The 20,220-nt window shown below is 38.5% G+C and overlaps 2 protein-coding genes across 4 annotated transcripts; one reads left to right on the top strand and one right to left on the bottom strand.

Moving 5' to 3' along the window:
- Window positions 1-67: 67 nt before the first annotated feature.
- Window positions 68-12,932, top strand: epx (eosinophil peroxidase). The gene is made up of 16 exons (XM_065277407.1): window positions 68-345; window positions 911-995; window positions 1,374-1,549; window positions 1,869-2,001; window positions 2,077-2,206; window positions 2,336-2,542; window positions 4,201-4,582; window positions 4,667-4,827; window positions 4,890-5,148; window positions 5,229-5,399; window positions 5,616-5,853; window positions 8,404-8,618; window positions 8,686-8,850; window positions 8,935-9,018; window positions 9,103-9,205; window positions 11,176-12,932. Exons 1-16 carry the CDS (start codon window positions 270-272, stop codon window positions 11,231-11,233), a joined length of 2,643 nt encoding a protein of 880 aa, XP_065133479.1. The 5' UTR covers window positions 68-269; the 3' UTR covers window positions 11,234-12,932.
- On the bottom strand, window positions 11,799-18,609 carry rab3il1 (RAB3A interacting protein (rabin3)-like 1). Of its 3 annotated transcripts, XR_012335796.1 has the most exons (12): window positions 18,368-18,609; window positions 17,866-18,049; window positions 17,689-17,784; window positions 16,444-16,521; window positions 16,150-16,362; window positions 15,628-15,756; window positions 15,440-15,546; window positions 15,184-15,207; window positions 15,079-15,100; window positions 14,880-14,979; window positions 14,705-14,771; window positions 12,897-12,970 (listed from the first exon to the last, which is right to left on the bottom strand). XR_012335796.1 is itself a non-coding variant. In XM_065277411.1 (11 exons), the coding sequence occupies exons 2-11, from the start codon at window positions 17,992-17,994 to the stop codon at window positions 12,885-12,887; spliced, it is 1,029 nt and encodes a 342-aa protein (XP_065133483.1). In that variant the 5' UTR covers window positions 17,995-18,049; window positions 18,368-18,608; the 3' UTR covers window positions 11,799-12,884. The 3 variants fall into 3 exon arrangements, 2 of the variants coding, with proteins under 2 accessions (XP_065133483.1, XP_073669327.1); XM_065277411.1 differs by lacking the exon at window positions 15,079-15,100 and having other exon boundaries at window positions 11,799-12,970; window positions 18,368-18,608; XM_073813226.1 differs by lacking the exons at window positions 15,079-15,100; window positions 15,184-15,207 and having other exon boundaries at window positions 11,799-12,970; window positions 18,368-18,608.
- Between the last annotated feature and the right edge of the window lie 1,611 nt (window positions 18,610-20,220).

Raw genomic sequence — 20,220 nt, 5'->3', positions numbered from 1 at the left:
GCATTTTAATTTAAGAATTTTTAGATATTTTAAATGAAAACAAGACAAAAATACTAAGTAAGAAATACATTTTTCGCAGTGTATGACTTGTTTTGTGGTCCATAATAACATATAGTACAGGAATACGTGTTTAACATATACTGAATATACCTGAATGAATATAAATACAGATTTGAGTATTTTCTAAAAGTGCTCTATTATTATTACCAGCATTAGGTATATAACAATAAAATGTATATGTTTTCTGATCGCAGGTGTCTTTCTCATGTATGATTCGATCTGTTTTTCTGATATTGTGTCTACCGTTGTTGGCCACATCTCATTTTCCTTCCCAGAATGCAACAGGTATTGAATTATACTTATGATGGTGTTTACATTATTGGTGGTATGATAAAATCAAAAGCAATAAAAGTGATGTTTAAATTTCTTGTTTGATAAATGCATTGTGTGTCTGTGTTCTTGTATTGTATATATGCGATCCTGGACCACAAAACCAATCATTATAAGGCTCAAAATTATACATTAAAATCATTAGAATATTAAATAAAGATCATGAAGATATTTTGTACATTTCCTACCATAAATATATAAAAAATTATTAATCATTAGTAATATGTGTTGCTAAGGACTTAATTTGGATACTTTAAAGGTGATTTTCATATTTTTATTTCTTCTGTACCCCCAGATTCCAGATTTTCAGATAGTTTTATCTCTGCCAAATATTGTCCTATGCTATCATACATCAATAGCAAGCTTGTTTATTCAGCTTTAAGATGATGTAGAAATCTCATTTTCAAAAAATTAACCATGTTTTTTTGGTGTATGACTACCATTGGCAAAACCATGCTTAATTTTCCAAAGGGGAAACTCCCCAGGTTGTGTTGTGAAATGTGTTGTTGTGTTTTTTCAGTGTTTCTGGGATCTGATTTAATTCGGGAAGCTTTACTGAGAGCTAAAGAGCTGACAGATGCTGCATACGCGCACACCAATGAGAGGTGAGACATACACATGCAGTTTAGAGATAAAGTTTATATTCAGAGGATGATCTTTCATAAAATGCTTCATAGTTGTCTCGGATGTTTCTCCCAGAATTCTTCTACACCACCAAGTCAATTCTTGGGATAATGCAATTATAAAATGAATGTGGATAGCATAGCACAGATAATGAAATCATTGAGTTTCATCAAAGCACAGCGACTTCATTGAGATCTCTTCTGATCGCCAAAAGAGACGCATGTCAGATTGCTGGAAAAAAATCTGAAATCGGAGTTCAACAAAAGTCTATATAATATTTGCGCTCCATTGTTGTGTAGGAAAAACAATGAGATCTAAAAATAAAATGTGTTTTTATGAGTCAATTCATTTTTTTCCAGGGTGAAGACGTCTGTATCTGATGGTTCGGTCCGGCCCAATGACCTGCTGGCTTTGTTCAAACAGACTGGACCCAAAACCAGAACCCTCATCAGATCTGCAGAGTTTCTGGACAACACAGTGGAACTGATCAGAGAGATGGTGTACACACACACCATGGACAAACCCAAGCTCACCGGTACACACACACATATGAGCCTAATGCTGCCTGCACACATGCCGCCCGTCTCTTTCAATGAGGTGTCGTTTCTAATTCTTCTTGTCCTAACAACACTTATAAACAATCCAATACCATAACTTATGAAAGATGGATGACGTGAACTCCACTGCTTCACTCTTATTGGTAGTCGGACCCTAAAGTCGCCCCATCTGGTCGCCGACGGTTACTTTAGCTCTCGATTTAAATGAATGGGATCGTGCCACTTTGTCGCTTGTAGTGTGAACGGGGCATTAGCAAGATACTAACACATATATGCAAAACCTCTTGTTTTCTTCAGAGCATTTGAGTGCAAACGACATGGAGACCATCCTACAGGTCACAGGCTGCTCCTCAGAAACCCTGAGACCTGTATGTAAATCTGACTGTCTGTCCAAGCGATACCGTACCATCACAGGACACTGTAACAACAGGTACACTACACATTCACCCTACACTATCACACCATCTGGTGCAACCTTTAATCTGATTTGTTTTTGATTATACAGAAAGAACCCCCTGTGGGGTGCAGCAAATACACCCTACGCCCGCTGGCTCTCACCAGAGTATGAAGACCACCGAGGAGCACCCAGGGGCTGGAACCCGCAACACATCTACCATAACTACACACTACCACCTGTAAGACCTGTATAATAATAACTATAATGTTTTTAAAAACACCTGGTAAACCAAAAGTCATGGTCAAGTCACTTTGCATAAACGCATAAATGTAAAATGTTTCACTATGAAAACCACTTTTGTCTGCAGGTTCGCAGTGTGTCGCAGGAGGTCTTATACACTCATAATGACAACATCTCATTGGACACGTCTCTTTCTCATCTGCTGGTGGAGTGGGGTCAATGGATCGATCACGATCTGACGTTGACACCTCAAAGCCCCAGCACTGCAGCCTTTAAGACAGGATCGGACTGCACGCGCACCTGTAGCCGGGACACACCCTGTTTTCCAATACAGGTGACGGTAATTTTGTGATTTATTAAATTATATTACTTTGTGTGACCGCTCCATTTAGTCCAGGATAGCAACATCACTCGACATAGAATCAAGAGGATCGTGTTTCAATAAAAAATGTAAATTACTCAATAAAAACAAATTCATTTGGTCAAATTCATGGAATATCAGGGATTTTTGTTTGTTGCTTTAATTTTTTTTTTCATTTATCAAAATGTAATCCGTTATTAACTTATGACATAAGGAATACCATTTCTGGATACAACCCTCCACTCACTATAATTTAAACAGCTGTTTATTGGCATTGTTTATTTATTTCATGCATTTAACTCTTTCAACACCAAAACGTACACTGAGTTTGAACTGTTTGACCTGAGGGGTTGCTTCTGGGTTTTATAAGTTGGGTAAGAACACCATCTGGTGGATAATAGCGGAAATACGTATTGCCGGGAAAAACTCGTCATTGGCAGGGAAGCGTTTTCTCTTAATTGGCGAGTAAACTTGTAAAGAAAGAGTTAAGCTACATTTTTATAAACTCACGTTGTACACTACATTACATTTTCTAGGCTCAAGCCAGCCTGGACATAGGTCCTGGAAATTCAGCTTTTTAGTCAGAGAAAGTCAGGGACTCTTTGAAGATGTCAAATAAATCTTTGGTGTCCCCAGAGTACGTATGTGAAGGTTTTGCCCGTTTCTAGACCAAAAAGATTAAATTTAAGTGATTTTGTGCATTAAACAAAAAAATCTGCCAATGGGGTAAGCAAAAAAATCTTGAATTTTTTTTCTTAAAAACTAAATTCAAGAAAAATTGAAAAAAAAAATTCTTACCCCATTTGCAGATTTTTTGCTTGTTTTATGCACAAAATCACTTGCATTAAATATTTTTGGTCTAAAAACTAGACTTATTTTATTGGGTTGTTTTGCTCATCAAGAAAAAGCATCTTAATTTAAGAATTTTTAGATATTTTTACTGAAAACAAGACAAAAAAACTAAGATTTTATTTCTTGAAAATCATTTTTTGCAGTGTATTATTATAATAAGAACCCCTTCTGACATCACAAGGAGAGCCAAATTTCAACGATATATTTTTTCACATGCTTGCAGAGAATGGTTTACCAAAACTAAGGGTAACATTTTATTTCGATAGTCCACTTTAGACATTTTACTAATTATAGGTAACTTTGCAACTACTTATCAACTACCAATCTTTAGAGAATTAGTAAACTGTCTGCTTTATATCTACTAACACACACTTTATTGTGATGATATCTCAACAGATATTCAACTGTCTATAAGTATCTTTGCAGGTGCATGTCAACTTATTCCACTAACCCAAACCTCTTCCCTAACCTTTACAGTTTACTTATAATCTAATGACAGTTAGCTGATGTATAGTTGGAAATTATTGAAAGTTAGTTGACATGTAGTGGCAAAGTTATTGGAATGTCTAAAGTGGACTATCAAAATAAATTGTAACCAGACTAGGTAACTGGGGTGATTTTTTTCACATTTTCTATGATGATAGAAGCACTGGGGGTCCAATTACAGCACTTAAACATGGAAAAAGTCAGATTTTTATGATATGTTCCCTTTAAGGATTGAAATCAAACTTTGATGCTCCTCATCTCATCAATAGTTCTTCCATCTTTCCCCCCAACAGATTCCTCCTTCCGACCCCCGAACAGGCACTCAAAACTGCATGCCGTTTTTCCGCTCCGCTCCCAGCTGTACGGGCGGATCGGTCCCGTTCGGTCACCGGGAGCAGCTTAACGCCATCACGGCATTTGTGGACGCAAGCATGGTGTACGGGAGCTCGGACGCACTCGCCGCCGCTCTGCGAAACCTCTCCTCCCCTATCGGCCTGCTCGCCGTCAACCAGCTCCACTCGGACAGGGGCCTGGGCTTCATGCCCTACCTAAACCGCACGCAGCCTCACTTGGACCCGTGCGGCCCACGAGAGCGGGGCGGCACCATCCTGTCACCAGATACGGTGGAGAATCTGGACACATCCATTGGGAATAAATCTTTCTGTTTCCAAGCAGGTTGTAGAGACGAACATAGGAATATTTTGTTTGGAATAATGTGAATTTTTATGTTGATCGTTTTCTTTCATTGGCGCGTCTCAGGTGACTCTCGGGTCAACGAACACTTGGGTATGATCGCTCTTCACACACTCTTTTTGAGAGAACACAATCGATTGGCTGAGGAGCTTCATAAGATCAACCCTCATTGGAGCCCTGACACGCTGTACCAGGAAGCCAGGAAAATAGTGGGAGCAGTCCACCAGGTGAGAACCACACCTGAAATTAAATTCATGGACTGTTTAACTGATCTGTTCTTCTTTGTAAGGTCCTGACATGGGATCACTATTTGCCACACATCCTGGGCCGCAGTGCTATCCTGGTCCTCATGCCTCCCTACAAGGGTTACGACCCCACCGTTGACCCCAGCATCTCCAATGTGTTCTCCACCGCTGCCTTCCGGTTCGCACACGTGACGGTGCATCCTGTCGTGAACCGCCTCGGACCCGATTACCGGTCGAACCCCGAGTACCCGGCTTTGCCATTACACCATTCCCTATTTGCATCCTGGAGGGTGGTGCATGAGGGTTTGTTTTTACATGTTTTACTCAATGCACATTCTCGTAAAATTTCACGTTTTAAAGCTGATAAAGGTTTCTCTGTGTAGGTGGTGTAGACCCTGTGTTGCGCGGTTTGTTCTTGTCTTCGGCAAAACTGCAGACGGCGGATCAGATGATGATTGAAGAACTCACAGAGAGGCTTTTCCAGGCTCAGGGTGGTCTACCACTCGACCTGGGGGCACTTAACTTGCAGAGAGGACGAGATCATGGTCTACAGGGTGCATGCATTTTGGTTTAAATGACCTTTTGTTATCAATAGTTTTGGTGTTTAATTTAATACAAGCATATTGACTCAGTAATTCACACTACTTGGATCTAAAGAAATGTACCCGACCCCAAATGACCCGAATTACTTTTTCCTGAACCCATATGTTTACGATTCATAAATTTTTGTTTTAAACCTGAGCTTTATTTTCATCCTTTTCTCTTTGTAGGTTACAGCGCATGGCGAGAACTCTGTGGTCTGTCTGTCCCTGTGAATGAGACTGATTTTGCAGGGATTGTGGGTAATGAAGTCCTGGCCAAGAAGTTGCTACGTCTGTACGGTACATTCGAAAACATAGACTTGTGGGTCGGTGCCATCTCAGAGCCGGCTCTGCCCGGGGGCCGCGTGGGGCCGCTGCTGGCCTGTCTGATCGCTAAACAATTTAAAGCACTTAGAGATGGAGACAGGTAAGATACACATGTAGAGTTTTCAATTCATCATACATTGTTCCTCCAACATGGTCCACTTTATTTATTAAAGGTGCATTGTGGACCTTTTAAAAGGATCTCTTGACAGAAATGCAATATAATATACATAACTATATTATCAGTGGTGTATAAAGACCTTACATAAGGAACTTTATTGTTTTTATTACCTTAAAATGAGCTGTTTTTGTCTCCACACACCGCGGGTCCTCTTACATGGAAGTTGCCGCCATGTTTCTACAGTAGCCCTAAACGGACAAACTGCTCTATAGAGCGCATTTCTATGGAAGGTATTTTCAACCAATTTTAAACTAATTAATTAATTAAATGATAAAATAAAAATAAAATCGCAAAATATGTCCCAAATTAGAAAAATTAAATGATAAAATAAAAATTTAAGCATTAACGTAAATTAAATAACTTCATTTTCAGGGTGATAAATAAAGCATCATTCATGCCAAATTGAAAAATAAAATGCAATTTATTATTTGACATTTGTGCATATGTCAAAATACTGTGCGCATTTTTATTTTAGCATTTAATTTTCAAATTTGGAACATATTTTGCGATTTTATTTTAGCATTTAATTAACTAATTTAAAGGTGCAGTGTGTAAATTTTAGCGGCATCTAGAGGTAAGATTGCTAATTGCAACCAACGGCTAAGCCCACTGCTCACCCCTCGCTTTTGAGATGCATAGAGAAGCTACAAATGGCGACTTCCACCTAAGGGGACCCTCGTGCATGTAGATAAAAACATCTCATTCTACGGTAATGAAAACATAACGATTCTTTATTAAAAGGTCTTTATACACCCATGATAATGTAGTTTTGTATATTATATTGCATTTTTGTCAAGAGATCCTTCTAAAAATTACACACTGCAACTTTAAAATGGGCTTAAAATACCTTCCATACGTTTCATCCCAATGTTGTCTCATACAATGACATGTCCTGTGACGGCTACCGTAGCCTCTCTATGGATTTTGAAAGGGAGGGGTTGGTTGCAATTCGCAATCTCAACACTAGATGCCCCTAAAATCTACACAGTGGACGTTTAACTCTTTTCTCACCATTGATGAGTTATCTCGTCAATTAAAAGAAAAAATTTCCTTGCCAATGATGCTTTCCTGGCGAGTTTTTATGGTAATCTGTAATTCTGCAATTATCCATTAGGTGGCACTCTTACTCAATTTATAAAATTCAATTTTTAAAATTCAATTCAATTCATTTTTATTTATATAGCGCCTTTTTTTTACAATTGGTAATTGTTTTAAAGCAGCTTTACATTAATAGAAGTAGGGAAAAACACAGAAAAATCAACAGACAACATAAGTAGCAAAATACAGCGACTATGAATAAACTTTACAAGTAAGCGTATTAATAATGTAACGTATAGAAGAGGGTGCTAAATTAAGCCAATGTGGGTTGAAAAAAAACCCTAGGAGAAAAACCTCCCGACTTTTTAAGCATAGGACGTAAAAAGTCCTAGTAGGAAAAAAAACCCTTGGAAGTTTTATATATATATATATATATATATATATATATATATATATATATATATATATATTTATGATGTAAACGGATGAGGAGATTAAATGGGTTTCGCCGGTTTAATCTCTGAAGCAAAAACTGAAGCAAGAACGAATTTTTAAAATCTGTGTTTGTTTTCATAATCAATCTGAATCTGATCTCTAACAAAAGTCCTTTACAAAAATGCAATTATTACAGCTTTTTGCTCAAAATTGTGTAATTTTGAAGAAATCTACCCATATTTAAGTGGTTATAAAAAGAGAACAAATGAGGATAGGATGAAACATTTTTTTTCTGTTTTGTTTGTTTGTTTGAAAGCAGAGAGTCTGTTCTTTCATTTGATATATTTGTATGTGTTTATATATTTTATGAAACATGTGAAAACTACAAAAAATGCTGGCAGGGAATGAGTTAAACATCATAAATGAAGTACATGCTTCTTTAAAGGTGCATTGTGTAATTTTTAAAAGGATCTCTTGAGAGAAATGCAAAATGATATACAAAACTATATGATCAGGGGTAAAGACCTTAAAGACCTTTCATAATGAACCGTTATGTTTTTATTACCTTAGAATGAGATGTTTTTATCTACATACACAGAGGGTCCCATTACATGGAAGTCGCCATTTTGTGCAGCCATGTTTCTACAGAAGCCCCTAACTGACAAACTTTTTTTTACTAAGTTGTCTCCGAGATGACATGTTTGTCCAGTGGCGGCTAACGTAGATTCTCTATGCGATTCAAAAGTGAGGAGTGAGCAGTGGACTAAGCCATTGGTTGCAATGTGCAACCTCACCACTAGATGCCACAAAAATTTACACACTGCACCTTTAAATGGCGTTTGATGATCCATGCTTCTGGATATTACCCGTATGTTGTCTGACAGCATGTTTATGGGTAAACAAAATACATTTTAACCCTAAAGTCAATTCTGAAAGATGCACACTCCTGATGATGGAAAGCTGGATGAATGAATAATATCTGTGTCTGGTCTCTATAAGGTTCTGGTGGCAGAATGAAGGAGTTTTTCGTTCATCTCAGAGAGACGCTCTTCACAGCGTATCTCTGTCTCGCATCATCTGTGACAACACTCAAATTCATCTGGTGCCCTCCGACCCCTTCGCTCGAACACTTCACCCTGACGACCTGCTGCCATGCACAGACTCGCGCATCGGTCCTCTCGTAAACCTTTCGGCGTGGAGAGAACCAGACGCAGGTACTGATGTCTACACAGCCACGCTGTCATCCAGATATTGTATATAACGACTGTATGTCATTTTCAGACTCCATCTGTGGGACGATTCCACGACTGCGTCTGGGTTATTCAGTGCTGTGTGAGACTGCTGTCATCTATCAGTGTCCCGCGGGTTACCTGCTGCATGGAGCCAGTGAGATCACCTGTGACCCCGAAACACACCAGTGGACCCCGCAACCACCCATCTGCCTGGGTGTGTATCTGCTAATACCTTAAACTCATAAAAAACAAATGATTTTGTATAAATAATCATACATTTGTCTCCTGGTACTTTTAGATATGGATGAGTGTTCATCTCAGTCAGCTGTTTGCCCTTCAGACCTGCAGTGCATCAACACACCTGGATCATACACCTGCACAGGTGAACATCCTCAACAGCTTTCCAACTCTATGGGAATATCATATATTTATTTTGAAGTAATGATTTGTCGCTTCTGTTACCTAGAGCCTGTTGCCCCGCCCCTATCTGCGTCCTCCATTGTTGCATCAGTGATGTCAGTTCTGGGGGGCGTGGCTTTGATTGCACTTATCCTCATCGGCTACCAAAGGTGTGTGCCGTTATTCCCCTTTGTGTGTACATTAATCAAGCTACAATGTTAAAGGATTAGTCAATTTTCTGAAAAAAAAAAAAAATCCAGATAATTTATTCACCACCATGTGGTCCAAAATGTTGATGTCTTTCTTTGTTCAGTTGAGAAGAAATTATGTTTTTTGAGGAAAACATTCCAGGATTTTTCTCATTTTAAGGGACTTTAATGGACCCCAACACGTAACAGTTAAATGCAGTTAAAAATTGCAGTTTCAAGGACTTTAAACGATCTCAAACGGGGCATAAGAGTCTTATCTAGCAAAACGATTGTCATTTTTGACAATCAAAATAAAAAATATTTTTAACTTTTTTTTAAAACACAGGCTTAACTTAGCACCATCTTCTATAAGTTATATAATTAATACACTCGCTTGTAAAGTTTATTCACAGCCACTGTATTTTGCTACTTATGTTGTCTGTCGATTTTTCTGTGTTTTCCCTTGCTTCTAATAATGTAAAGCTGTTTTGAAACAATTACCAATTGTGAAAAGCGCTATATAAATAAAATTTAATTGAAAAAAAATAATTTTATAAATTGGGTAATAGTGCCATCTAATGGATAATTGCAGAATAACAGATTACCTTAAAAACTCGTCAGGAAAGCATCATTGGCAGGGAAATGCTTTCTCTTAATTGATTAGATATCTCGTCAATGGCAGGGAAAGAGTTAAAGGTCCACGGTGTAGATTTTTCCGGCATCTAGTGGTGAGATTGTGAATTGCAACCAACCCCTCCCTTTCGGAATGCATAGAGAGACTACGGTAGCCGTCACAGGACCCCAACACGTAACAGTTTTAATGCAGTTTAAAATTGCAGTTTCAAGGACTCTAAACGATCTCAAATGGGGCATAAGGGGCTGGACACACCAAAATTTTTAAAAGCGGCTGAAAACGCCTTGAGGACGCCGAATGCCAGCTGTTTTTCAGCTGAGTGCCAGCTTTCTTCAGCTGAGCACTTTGGTAGCTGTGATACTTCAGCTGCGAGCCGGTTGGTTGCTGTGGTAATGTCCCGCCCCTCCTCCACTGTGATTGGGCGGCCGTGTGAGAACTGACATTGACGAGCGGAGCTTTTCTCCCAAAGTTGAATCTCTTTCAACTTTCGACGCTCAGCGCCGAGCGCGGAAAAACCGCCGAGCGCCGGTTTTCACCGTGGAAAAAACCCGCTAGCTGCTGGCTTATTTGAAAAACGCCGAGCTTCCATTGGAAACAATTGAAAACATGCGCCGGCCGCGAGCGTAAAAGTTTTGGAGTACACAACCCCTAAGGGTCTTATCTAGCGAAACGATTGTCATTTTTGACAAGAAAAATAAAAAATATGCACTTTTAAACCACAACTTCTCGTCTATCTCCGGTCCTGTGACCTCACGCAATACGTCCCTCAGGCCGAAAGGTCACGGATGACGTATGCGAAACTATGCTCCAGTGTGGAGAAAGAGGACCGATCCAACATTGTTGTATGTCGAATGATACCAATTAATGTCTTCGTGTCAGTTTATTGTTTATTGTTTAAAATGGTCCGCAAATGTGCGTTTCATATATGTAACACGTGACCTTTCCACGTCATTACGCAATTGCGTGAGGTCGCACTGGCGCATCACAGGACCGGAGATAGACGAGAAGTTGTGTTTTAAAAGTGCATTTTTTTTATATTGCTTGTCAAAAATGACAATCGTTTTGCTAGATAAGACCCTTATGCCTCGTTTGGGATCGTTTAGAGTCCTTTGAAACTGCAATTTGAAACTGTTACGTGTTGGGGTCCATTAAAAAGAGAAACATCCTGGAATGTTTTCCTCAAAAAACATAATTTCTTCTCGACTGAACAAAGAAAGACATCAACATTTTGGATGACATGGTGGTGAGTAAATTATCTGGATTTTGTTTAAAAAATTGACTAATCCTTTAAATTAACTAAACTTAATCTCTATAATAGATTTTTCCTCCGGAAAGCCGAGCCGGCGAATGCAAAATTCTGTAAGAGGAGAAGCTGAAGCTGGTTTGGAAAATCTCTAAAAGGTTTTTGTTTACGTAGCCACAATCTCCAGAATTTAAACCAAACACTGGACTGGCAAGGAAAAAAACATGATCAAACTTAAAGAGCAGTCCTCGTGATCTCCATCGCTGTTTTTTGTGTAAGCTTTTGTCTCTTGTACATTTCCTTCAGCTGCAAAACATGTGATGTCACATCAGCTGATCGACAAATGGCTGTTTTAGCTAAGAAATCATTTGTTGATGTTTATTTGTTAATATGTATGTACACATGCTAATATTATATATTTCTGCTGCTTAAGATGAGGTGCATGTGCGAATAATGAATGTGGTCATTCTGATCTGCAAATAGAATCCAAGATTGAGCTGTGACATCACACACACGATAATCAATGTTTCACTATGCTCCAATTTTAGCACTGCAAGATCTTTTGGGCTCATGTAATCCTATAAACGGTACATAAATGAGCATTCCAGTGCTTTTTTAATAAATGATAATGATTTTATAATTTATTATAAACACACCACAAGGTTCACTCTTTCCCATTGATCAAACATTCACACAAATTCATATTCAAATGTCTTTAATAGATGATGAAACCACATATAGAGTCACTTACAATGGCACTGTTGTGAATGAGAACAAGGCTGCGGGTGTCAATCGTTTAGTTAATAACACACATCTTGTAAAAATTTGACAGGACCTGAAACCTCACAATTACATTTTCATTGGTGTCAAAGTAAATATAGATGTTTATTTACTGGGATAGTTCACCGAAGTTGTTATTCACCCTCAAGTTGTTACAAACCTGTATAAATGTCTTTGTTCTGCTGAATACAAAGGAAGATATTTTGAGGAGTGTTTCTAACCAAGCAGATCTGGGGCACCATTGAGTTAAGTAGTACAAAACAATTATATAATGGAAGTGAATGGTGCCCCAGATGAAAATGTATACAACTTGAGGGTAAGTAAATGATTCATTTTTGATGAACTATACCTTTAAGGTCCATAAATGGGAGTTATACACCGTATTTTTGCTTTGAGATTGTCAATCATGCAGCAATTTTGTGCGTTATGGTACCATAAATCCTAACAAAGTGCAGCAACAAGTGTCTGCGCAGAACGAGCACATGCAGCAGCAGACGCAACCAGTTAAAGCTAAATATTTGCAACACAGATTTTGAAATAATAAAGATGAAACCGAACAATGATTAATGAAATATTAGTTTATGGTAAATACTAACAAACTTTGATTTGCATTAAAATGTGAAATGCACTTCATGATGTATTTAAAGCTCTTGAGGTTGTAAGGTTAGTAAACGGCTTCTGTGCACAGCTGTCACGCTGGAAGTCAATGTGTCGCGTCTGCATCGCAAACACAGTCGAATGTCAAACAAGCTTTTATATAAAAGTGAATGAACTTCAGTTAACCAACAAAACTAAACCTGACAACAGTAAACTGGAATGCTGTTATTCCGTATGGCTCAATATATGGTAGTGTTTTGGGAATTCTGCTGTAGTAATCCCTGAATACATACAGCAATGTTTATATGAGAAATATCACTGAAGTGATTGGAGTGTTTGTGTAGTGTAAGTGTTATTTGTTGTGTATTGAGATGACCCTGCTTTGTGTGCGTGTGTGTGTGGATTCTTTAGATCCCCTCTGTCATGAAATATCCCAGTTTGGCCAGACTCATCTCTTTTCTCAAGCGCATCACCTCCCAAAACATCATCTGAACTGCAGAGAGAACGAGAATAAATGAACTTGCATTTATGTTTTTAAATAAGATGAAATACTAAATAAAAATTACTCTATATTCTTAAAGGGACAGTTCACCCAAAAATGAAAATTGGTAGCCACCGAGTTGACGGGTCAGTGGGTACAGTCAACTGTCTGCTTACCATCATTTATCAAAATTTATCTTTTTTTGTGTTTTAACAAAATAAAATAAAAAACTCCGGTTTAGAACAACATGAGGGTGATTAAATTATGACAGAGTTTTCATTTTTTAGTGAACTGTCCCTTTAAAGATTGAGTAACATTTTATGTCTTTTCAGATTTAAAGAGCTCAGATGCAAAAGCTGCTAAACGCCACTTCTGTCAAAAATGAGATGATGACATTTACATGCACAGAATAAACATTAAACTATCACAAATCTGCTTATTATAGAAACCTTTTTTCATGTGTTTACATGCAAATCAATAAACCGGCTTTGCAGAAAACTGTGTTTACATGGGACTTGGAGATTTGTCAAATTTCTCGCAGGCAGTAAAGTCACCGCCTATAGTACATATAGTCGTTCAAAAACCTGACGGGAAATCTGCCTTAAGCTTTACTGTTGCAACTTTTCTCAGAACCTGTAAATGTAACATGAGCTTTAATTTTCACAGTTTCTCTGCATGAGTCGAGCACAGACTTTTATGCGTTAATTTGCGTTTACTTAGACATGCGCACATGAACATGAAAGCCGGTTAAGGTGTTTACATGCAACACAAAATATTTTTGCTTACGCGTTTATGGGCTTTTACCGATAAAAGAAAACTCAGGGTTGCCACACCTTAGTCCTCAAATTCAAGGACCTTTCAAGGACTTTCCAGGTCCAATACCCTCAAATTCAAGGACTAAATGTGGGGACACATTTCAAGTCAGAGCAAGGTTACATCGTGTTACCTTTTAAGATACATTGTTACAGTTCCCTTTTGAGGGAACTTGCGCTGCGTCACTGCGGTGACACTTTGGGGTAAGTGCGTCTGAATGTGTATAACAAATTCCACCAACGGTGAGGCTTAACGACAAAGACAGGGTGACGCGGGAGTCAGGAAGTATATCGCTATCGGAAATATTGCTAAAGACAGCATTACACGGACGCAGGAAGTATGGCAAGAGAGACGCAGCGTCTCGTTCCCTTCTCAGGGAACAACAGTTACATACGTAACCAGAGACGTTTTCATGTGTCAAACACAACTATGCAAAAAAGCATTTTGTTATGAATCAACATTCGCATACAGAAGATATAAGCATTTAAAGCAAACAGTTTAGCACGTGTGCTTAAAAAGTCTAGAATGTTTAAGATATTATCCTACACTACACAGGGAATAATATGGATTTTTTTCCAGAAAATGTCTTGCATAAAATAGATTCAAGCACTTTCAATGACCTGTATCTATGCATGTATATTTTCAAAAACTTCACAGGGCCTGGGATCCCCCCCCAGATTCACAAACTTTCAAGGACCCGTGGGAACCCTGAAAACTGTTTAAATGACCCAACACATTATCAGTTTATTAAGCATAATCGGCGTAAGACTGTTCATGTAAATGCAGTCACTAATATTAACCGAATGCTCTTGCCACGTATTATACGTTCATTAAATAATTTCACTTAAAATCTGCTTAGTCCCTGCCTTAGGTTATTCCGAAATACTGAATTATTTGAACCCTATATACTGTACAGCTCCGAGATGGACTGACCTTCCTGTCGTACGAGTCCCTGCTGGATGTATCGGACGTAGGTGAAGAAATTACACACGGCTGTAATCTGAGAAAAGAGAATAATGAGACTGTCAGCAGGTTACTTTGCTTTTGGACTGAATGGTGAACTGCTTATCGATATAGATTATTAAATTTTGATGAATGTGCCACATACGCGTGCTCTGCTGGAGGGAGATATATAATAGTAGTTTTCTTTATCTCCCAGTTTGATGCGATGCCGGCAGGGGCGGGACATGCCACTCAATGCACACTTGCTGTAAAGCAGAAGATTACACCGGTCAATGGAGCTGTCAATCAAATGACTATTATTCAATGCTGTAACGGCCAACAACACGCCCTACACGAGAACAAACCTGTTTTCCAAACGGTTTAAAACTTGTAAAAGACAGAGAAACAAATCTATATTACATTATATATAAATGGCATTAAAAAAACAAATCTGATCCAGAGTCACTTACGTTTCTATAGGCACCCGGAAACCGCTGTGAAAACAACCCCAAATCAAAAAGTGATTAAAGCAAGACATCCCAAGCATGATTTCACCTCGAGCTGATGGATCTGTGCCACCCGCTAATGAAAGCAGAATATAGGAAGAGTCGTACATGCTACTTTTTGGCTGTTTTGCAGAGTGGTTGCTATGGAGATGAGCGTGCATGCACAAGCGCAACACAGACTGATTTGGGTAAGCAAAAAGTTGTGTTGTCCAAGACTTACTTGGGTCCTCCGCACTCGATGCTCTTGACCGTGGGTACGGTTGACATAGCAACGGGCTCGATGGTTAGAGAGTTACTTTCCACTGCACTCTGGACAGATTTAGACAACTACGACCGGGAATATTTTGATGAGAAAACAATCAGATAGAGAGGAAGGAGTTTGATATTAAGCGGATGAACCACACATACCTCGGTACAGGTGAACGAAAGGCAGGGTCCGATATCTTCTCTATGCAATCTGCTGAGGAACGCCGAGGAACGATCCAAACTGGGCGACTCTTTCCATGAAAGGAACTCGGCAAACAACACAGAGTCCAACTATATGAGAGAAAGAGAGACTTCATCATTTACATTACTTATTTACGTTTATTAAAGATGTTTCAAGTTAAACCTTGCCCAAACAACTTGAGCTAATTTTGTTCATTCAAATTCATCAAACAGCACAATAGTATTTGGCAACACAGGTCAAGAATACGCACTAAAATAAATCTCAAGACTGTTGCCGTGGAGACCTGCCAAGCAGTTACCTGGCAACAGTAAGGATGCAGAGGTCACACTGACCAGGCACCCGACAGACAGCATCACAGAAAGGAGAAACTGAAAGAAGAAAACAAAAGCGAAGCGCTTTAGCCACGTACAAAGATACGAAGGTAGAGACGAAGGTGAAAGAGGAAAACAGAGAAACGTCATATATGTGTTCGGCCAGCAGACCTCTCTGTCCTCCCGCTGCGGTAAGACATCAGCTGGCGGCTCTGAATGCAGTTGTAGAGCTCCACTGGCGCTTTTATTGCGTGTGTGACCCCGAGAGCCGCGAGCGGACCCCGGTGACAGCAGCTGAGGGTGAAGCTGTGGATTCGGGGAGGAGGGGGTAGAAGTCAATACCAGCGTCTTTAGAGCGGAGACCTCTGCCTGCATGACGTCGATCTGGAGAACAGGACACATGTGAATATGAGACAGATGAGAGAGAGAAAAAGAAAGACACAGAGAGAGAGAGAGAGAGAGCACCTTGCCCTGTGCCTCTTTAAGTTGTTTCTCAGCTGTTGCTTGTTTAACATTGGCTTCACGCACCATCTTATGGGCCTCCTGAAAATGAAAGACACGTGCACATCAGTTCTTCATCACACACATACCAAAGACCTCTGTTTTTGATTTAAAGGTAATTATCATTTACATAGACCCAAAACGTGCCCTTCCTTAACACCCTGAACATTTTTTTAGGCTTGTCAAAAGATGAATCGCATACAAAATAAAAGTTTGTGTTTGCATAAAATATTTGTGTGTAGATATAATGTATATATAAATTAACACATGCATGTATAAATTTAAGAAAAAACATATTTATGTATAATCTTTATCAATTTATAAATAATATCAAAAATATCAAAATCTAAATACATGTATACATGTCAATGTTTCTTAAATACATAAATGCACACATTTATTATGCAAAAACAAACCTTTATTTTTAATACGATTAATCGCGATTAATCTGTTGACAGCACTCATTTTTTTTAAATATATTTCTATTTGTAATACGCTTCTTACAATGCACATCAAGTTCGTTTTATCAGATTTGTATTAAGCTCTGGGTTACATCATTTACAATTAATTTTAGCAGACATCTTTATATAAAGCGGCTTACAGCACATTTAATGTATGGAAACCTATGATCTTGATGTATACAAGTTGAGCTACAGGTACTTTAAGTATAACTGGGCTACTAACTCCAATTAAGATTTAGATAAAAAATTATTATTTTTTTTATCAAAACTTATACAACATCTAAAAGCTTTCCATTAATTGGTTTGTAGTATAAGACAATATTTGGCCAAGATACAACTGTTTAAAAATATAAGGGTGCAAAAAACTAAACATTGAGAACATTGCATTTAAAGTTGTCCAAATGAAGTCCTTAGCAACACATATTACTGATAATTTTTTTATATATATATTTAATGAAACATGATCTTTACTTAATATCCTAATGATTTTTGGCATAAAAAGCTATGATTTTTGACCCATACAATGCATTATTGGCTATTGCTACAAATACATCCGTGTGACTTATGACTGTTTTTTTCCAGGGTCACAAATGCAAAACCTGACCATACAAACACGTTGTGTCACCGAGGAACTCCCACATTGACGCACAATAGGCTTCTATTGTTCATTATCATTGCTGTCAATCAACATTCTACTGTCAGTGCTGAACTGCTGATGTCATGTGAAGATGACTGAAGTCCCGCCCACCTCAAAAAGACTGGCAGTTAGCTCCTCCAATTCCAGCTCGAGTTGATTCCTGATATGAGACAGTCTGACACACTCCTCGTCTTTTAACTTCAGCTCCTAAACACAGAGAAAACAGTCAAGGGGGAAAAACCAAACCAAACACAACACAATAACACAACATTACACAACACGTGTCACCTTCTGCGCAGCATCTAGCTGTTCTCTGAGGAATTCTGTCCCCTTCTCCATGATCTCCAGGGAGGAACTGCGCAGACGGGACATGTTGTATGCGTCTCTCCTCTGTTCTGGTGTCTCCTCCTGGGGCATCTTCTCCTCCGGCCCCCCATCGCACCTCAAACCGTCCGGCTCCAGGTCTACCAACCTGCAGGAGAAAAAAATGGCATAACTCCAAACACTGTCACACAATCCTAAAGACACGTCTACAGGAATTATGATGTGATTATGATAATTCCTGGAATACTGTGGTGATGATTCCTATGGGAATTCTGTACACATTCTTCTGTATTTTATTCCTCATACTGAACATTCAAGATTCATCCAAACTGTTAGCATACTCAATACGTCATGACTCATTTTCTACCCATTTTCTAAACTCGTTTGTATCTGAACCTCAGGCGTTTTATGTAACTTTCGTCCTCCACAGTACGCGGCATTTCCCGTGTGGTCTCCCCGCCCTTACCTCACTCCGCTCGGCTACAGGACTCTCCGTGACCCGCGCTCACCGCACCCGCATCCGCTCGCCTCTCCCGCTGACGTCAACAAAAAGAATGTTACAATGTTGCCGCTCACGCGAGATAAAGCGCTACAAAGTATTCAGCAGATCCTGACGAGTTCCGACCCACATAACATCCAGCGCGTGTTGTTTTGATTTGCGCACGGAGAGTTTGCCTCAAACTTTCCACTGAGATTGAGCAGGAAAAGATCCAGCTGTCAATCAGGTCACGTGACGCGGCAGAGGAATCCACAGATCACGTGATGAGCCCAAACACATAACTGCGCATAGTGTGTGTATAACTTATACATTATACCTTACATAATATATTACAGTTTTAGATATTTGTGTAAATCTGTATTTGTTGCAACTTAACTTGTGGGTGGAAGTTTTGTCTCATTTATTATTTCGTTATATTATTATATATTAAAGTTGTTAGATAACATTGGAGCACTGGATAACAGCCTTATACAGTTTCAAGGTCACATTTGTAGCCTTCTTCAAGTTGTGATTTGTTTAATAAAATATAGTTTATAATTAATAATCATCAGTGACCACTGTCAATGGCAAATATTCGATGTTGTAGCCCTTAGTAAAAGTACAGACAGACACTTTTATCGGAAGCACAGGAGTTGTTACGCATATGGACATAATTTAACTTCCGGTCTCTGTTTGTTTAATAGTCTGGCTCTGGCTAGTGGCTATACTAAACTGAATTCTGTGACAAATACCTCTTTGAAAATAACTAATGTTTTGTTTTACTAAAGACGAGGGGAGACGATGAGATCATGGATCACCGCTATGTCCCATATGGCCAAATTAGTTCTCTGGCTGGCCAAAAATATGTTTTAAATATTTGCTAAATACATTTTGTAAGAAGTAAAGCTTAATTAAATATATATTTTTATAATATATTTAGGTTTTTTGTAGTGGGCAAAGATTAATCGCGATTAATCGCATACAAAATAAAAGTGATTTGTAACGTAATATACAAGTGTGTACTGTGTGTAATTATTATGTATATAAATGCAAACACATTCATGTATGTATTTAAGAAACATTTCCATGTGTATATATATTTATTTATATTTTTATATATTCTATATTATATATAATTTTTTTAATATATACATAAAAAAATTCTGAAATGTATAAATGTATGTGTGTGTGTATTTTTAAATATACATAATAATTACACACAGCATACACACATATTATGCAAAAATGTATTTTGTATGCGATTAATGGCGATCAATCTTTGCCCAGCACTAATAACATATATTTTAAAATGTAATTGGGGGCAACAAATACACTTCTAATTTTACAACACATATAGAAAAAAAAATTCCTGGCCAAAATATAGACGGTTTCATCGGACGCACGTGATACACGTCTGGGCTGCGTTCAGCCCCGACAAAACGTTGCACAACGTTTATTAAACAGAAACGGTGATGCATTGAACACCCTGTTGTGATGACGCAAGAGTTGCAACTACGGTAGCTGAGAGGCCATTCTTTGTGTTCTTTTTTAAATGTTTCTAAAGCCTGATGAAATCGTTATAAATGTGTGTTTAATACTGTAAAATACCCTCGATGTTACAGTCACTGACCTTGCTGTCCAAAATGAAAGACAACATTCCAACTTGAACCCATTGAGAGAGCTGTCTCTTTACTATCGCGTGGTTTTATACATCTTGCCGCTGATTGGGCTGACATTTCTGACACACCCACCAAACAAGAGAAAACGCTTCTAAAACCTGTTGCATTCCGTTGCACACCGTTTCCAGGAAACATGTCGTTCAACCCGGAAACCGTAGCAAA

The sequence above is a fragment of the Paramisgurnus dabryanus genome, chromosome 23, assembly GCF_030506205.2.
Source record: "Paramisgurnus dabryanus chromosome 23, PD_genome_1.1, whole genome shotgun sequence".
Taxonomy (NCBI): Eukaryota; Metazoa; Chordata; class Actinopteri; order Cypriniformes; family Cobitidae; genus Paramisgurnus; species Paramisgurnus dabryanus.
This window is presented reverse-complemented; position numbering and strand designations above follow the sequence as displayed.

Excerpts from the sequence above, each read along its gene's own strand:
- rab3il1 (XM_065277411.1), bottom strand. The coding sequence starts at position 17,994 with ATGCCCCAGGAGGAGACACCAGAACAGAGGAGAGACGCATACAACATG. Across the intron at positions 16,363-16,443 it reads TTAAAGAGGCACAGGGCAAG|ATCGACGTCATGCAGGCAGA; the intron begins GTGCTCTCTCTC and ends CCTGTTCTCCAG. Across the intron at positions 14,772-14,879 it reads CTCCCTCCAGCAGAGCACGC|ATTACAGCCGTGTGTAATTT; the intron begins GTATGTGGCACA and ends CTCTTTTCTCAG.
- epx (XM_065277407.1), top strand. The coding sequence starts at position 270 with ATGATTCGATCTGTTTTTCTGATATTGTGTCTACCGTTGTTGGCCACA. Across the intron at positions 2,543-4,200 it reads CACCCTGTTTTCCAATACAG|ATTCCTCCTTCCGACCCCCG; the intron begins GTGACGGTAATT and ends TCCCCCCAACAG. Across the intron at positions 9,019-9,102 it reads TGGATCATACACCTGCACAG|AGCCTGTTGCCCCGCCCCTA; the intron begins GTGAACATCCTC and ends TCTGTTACCTAG.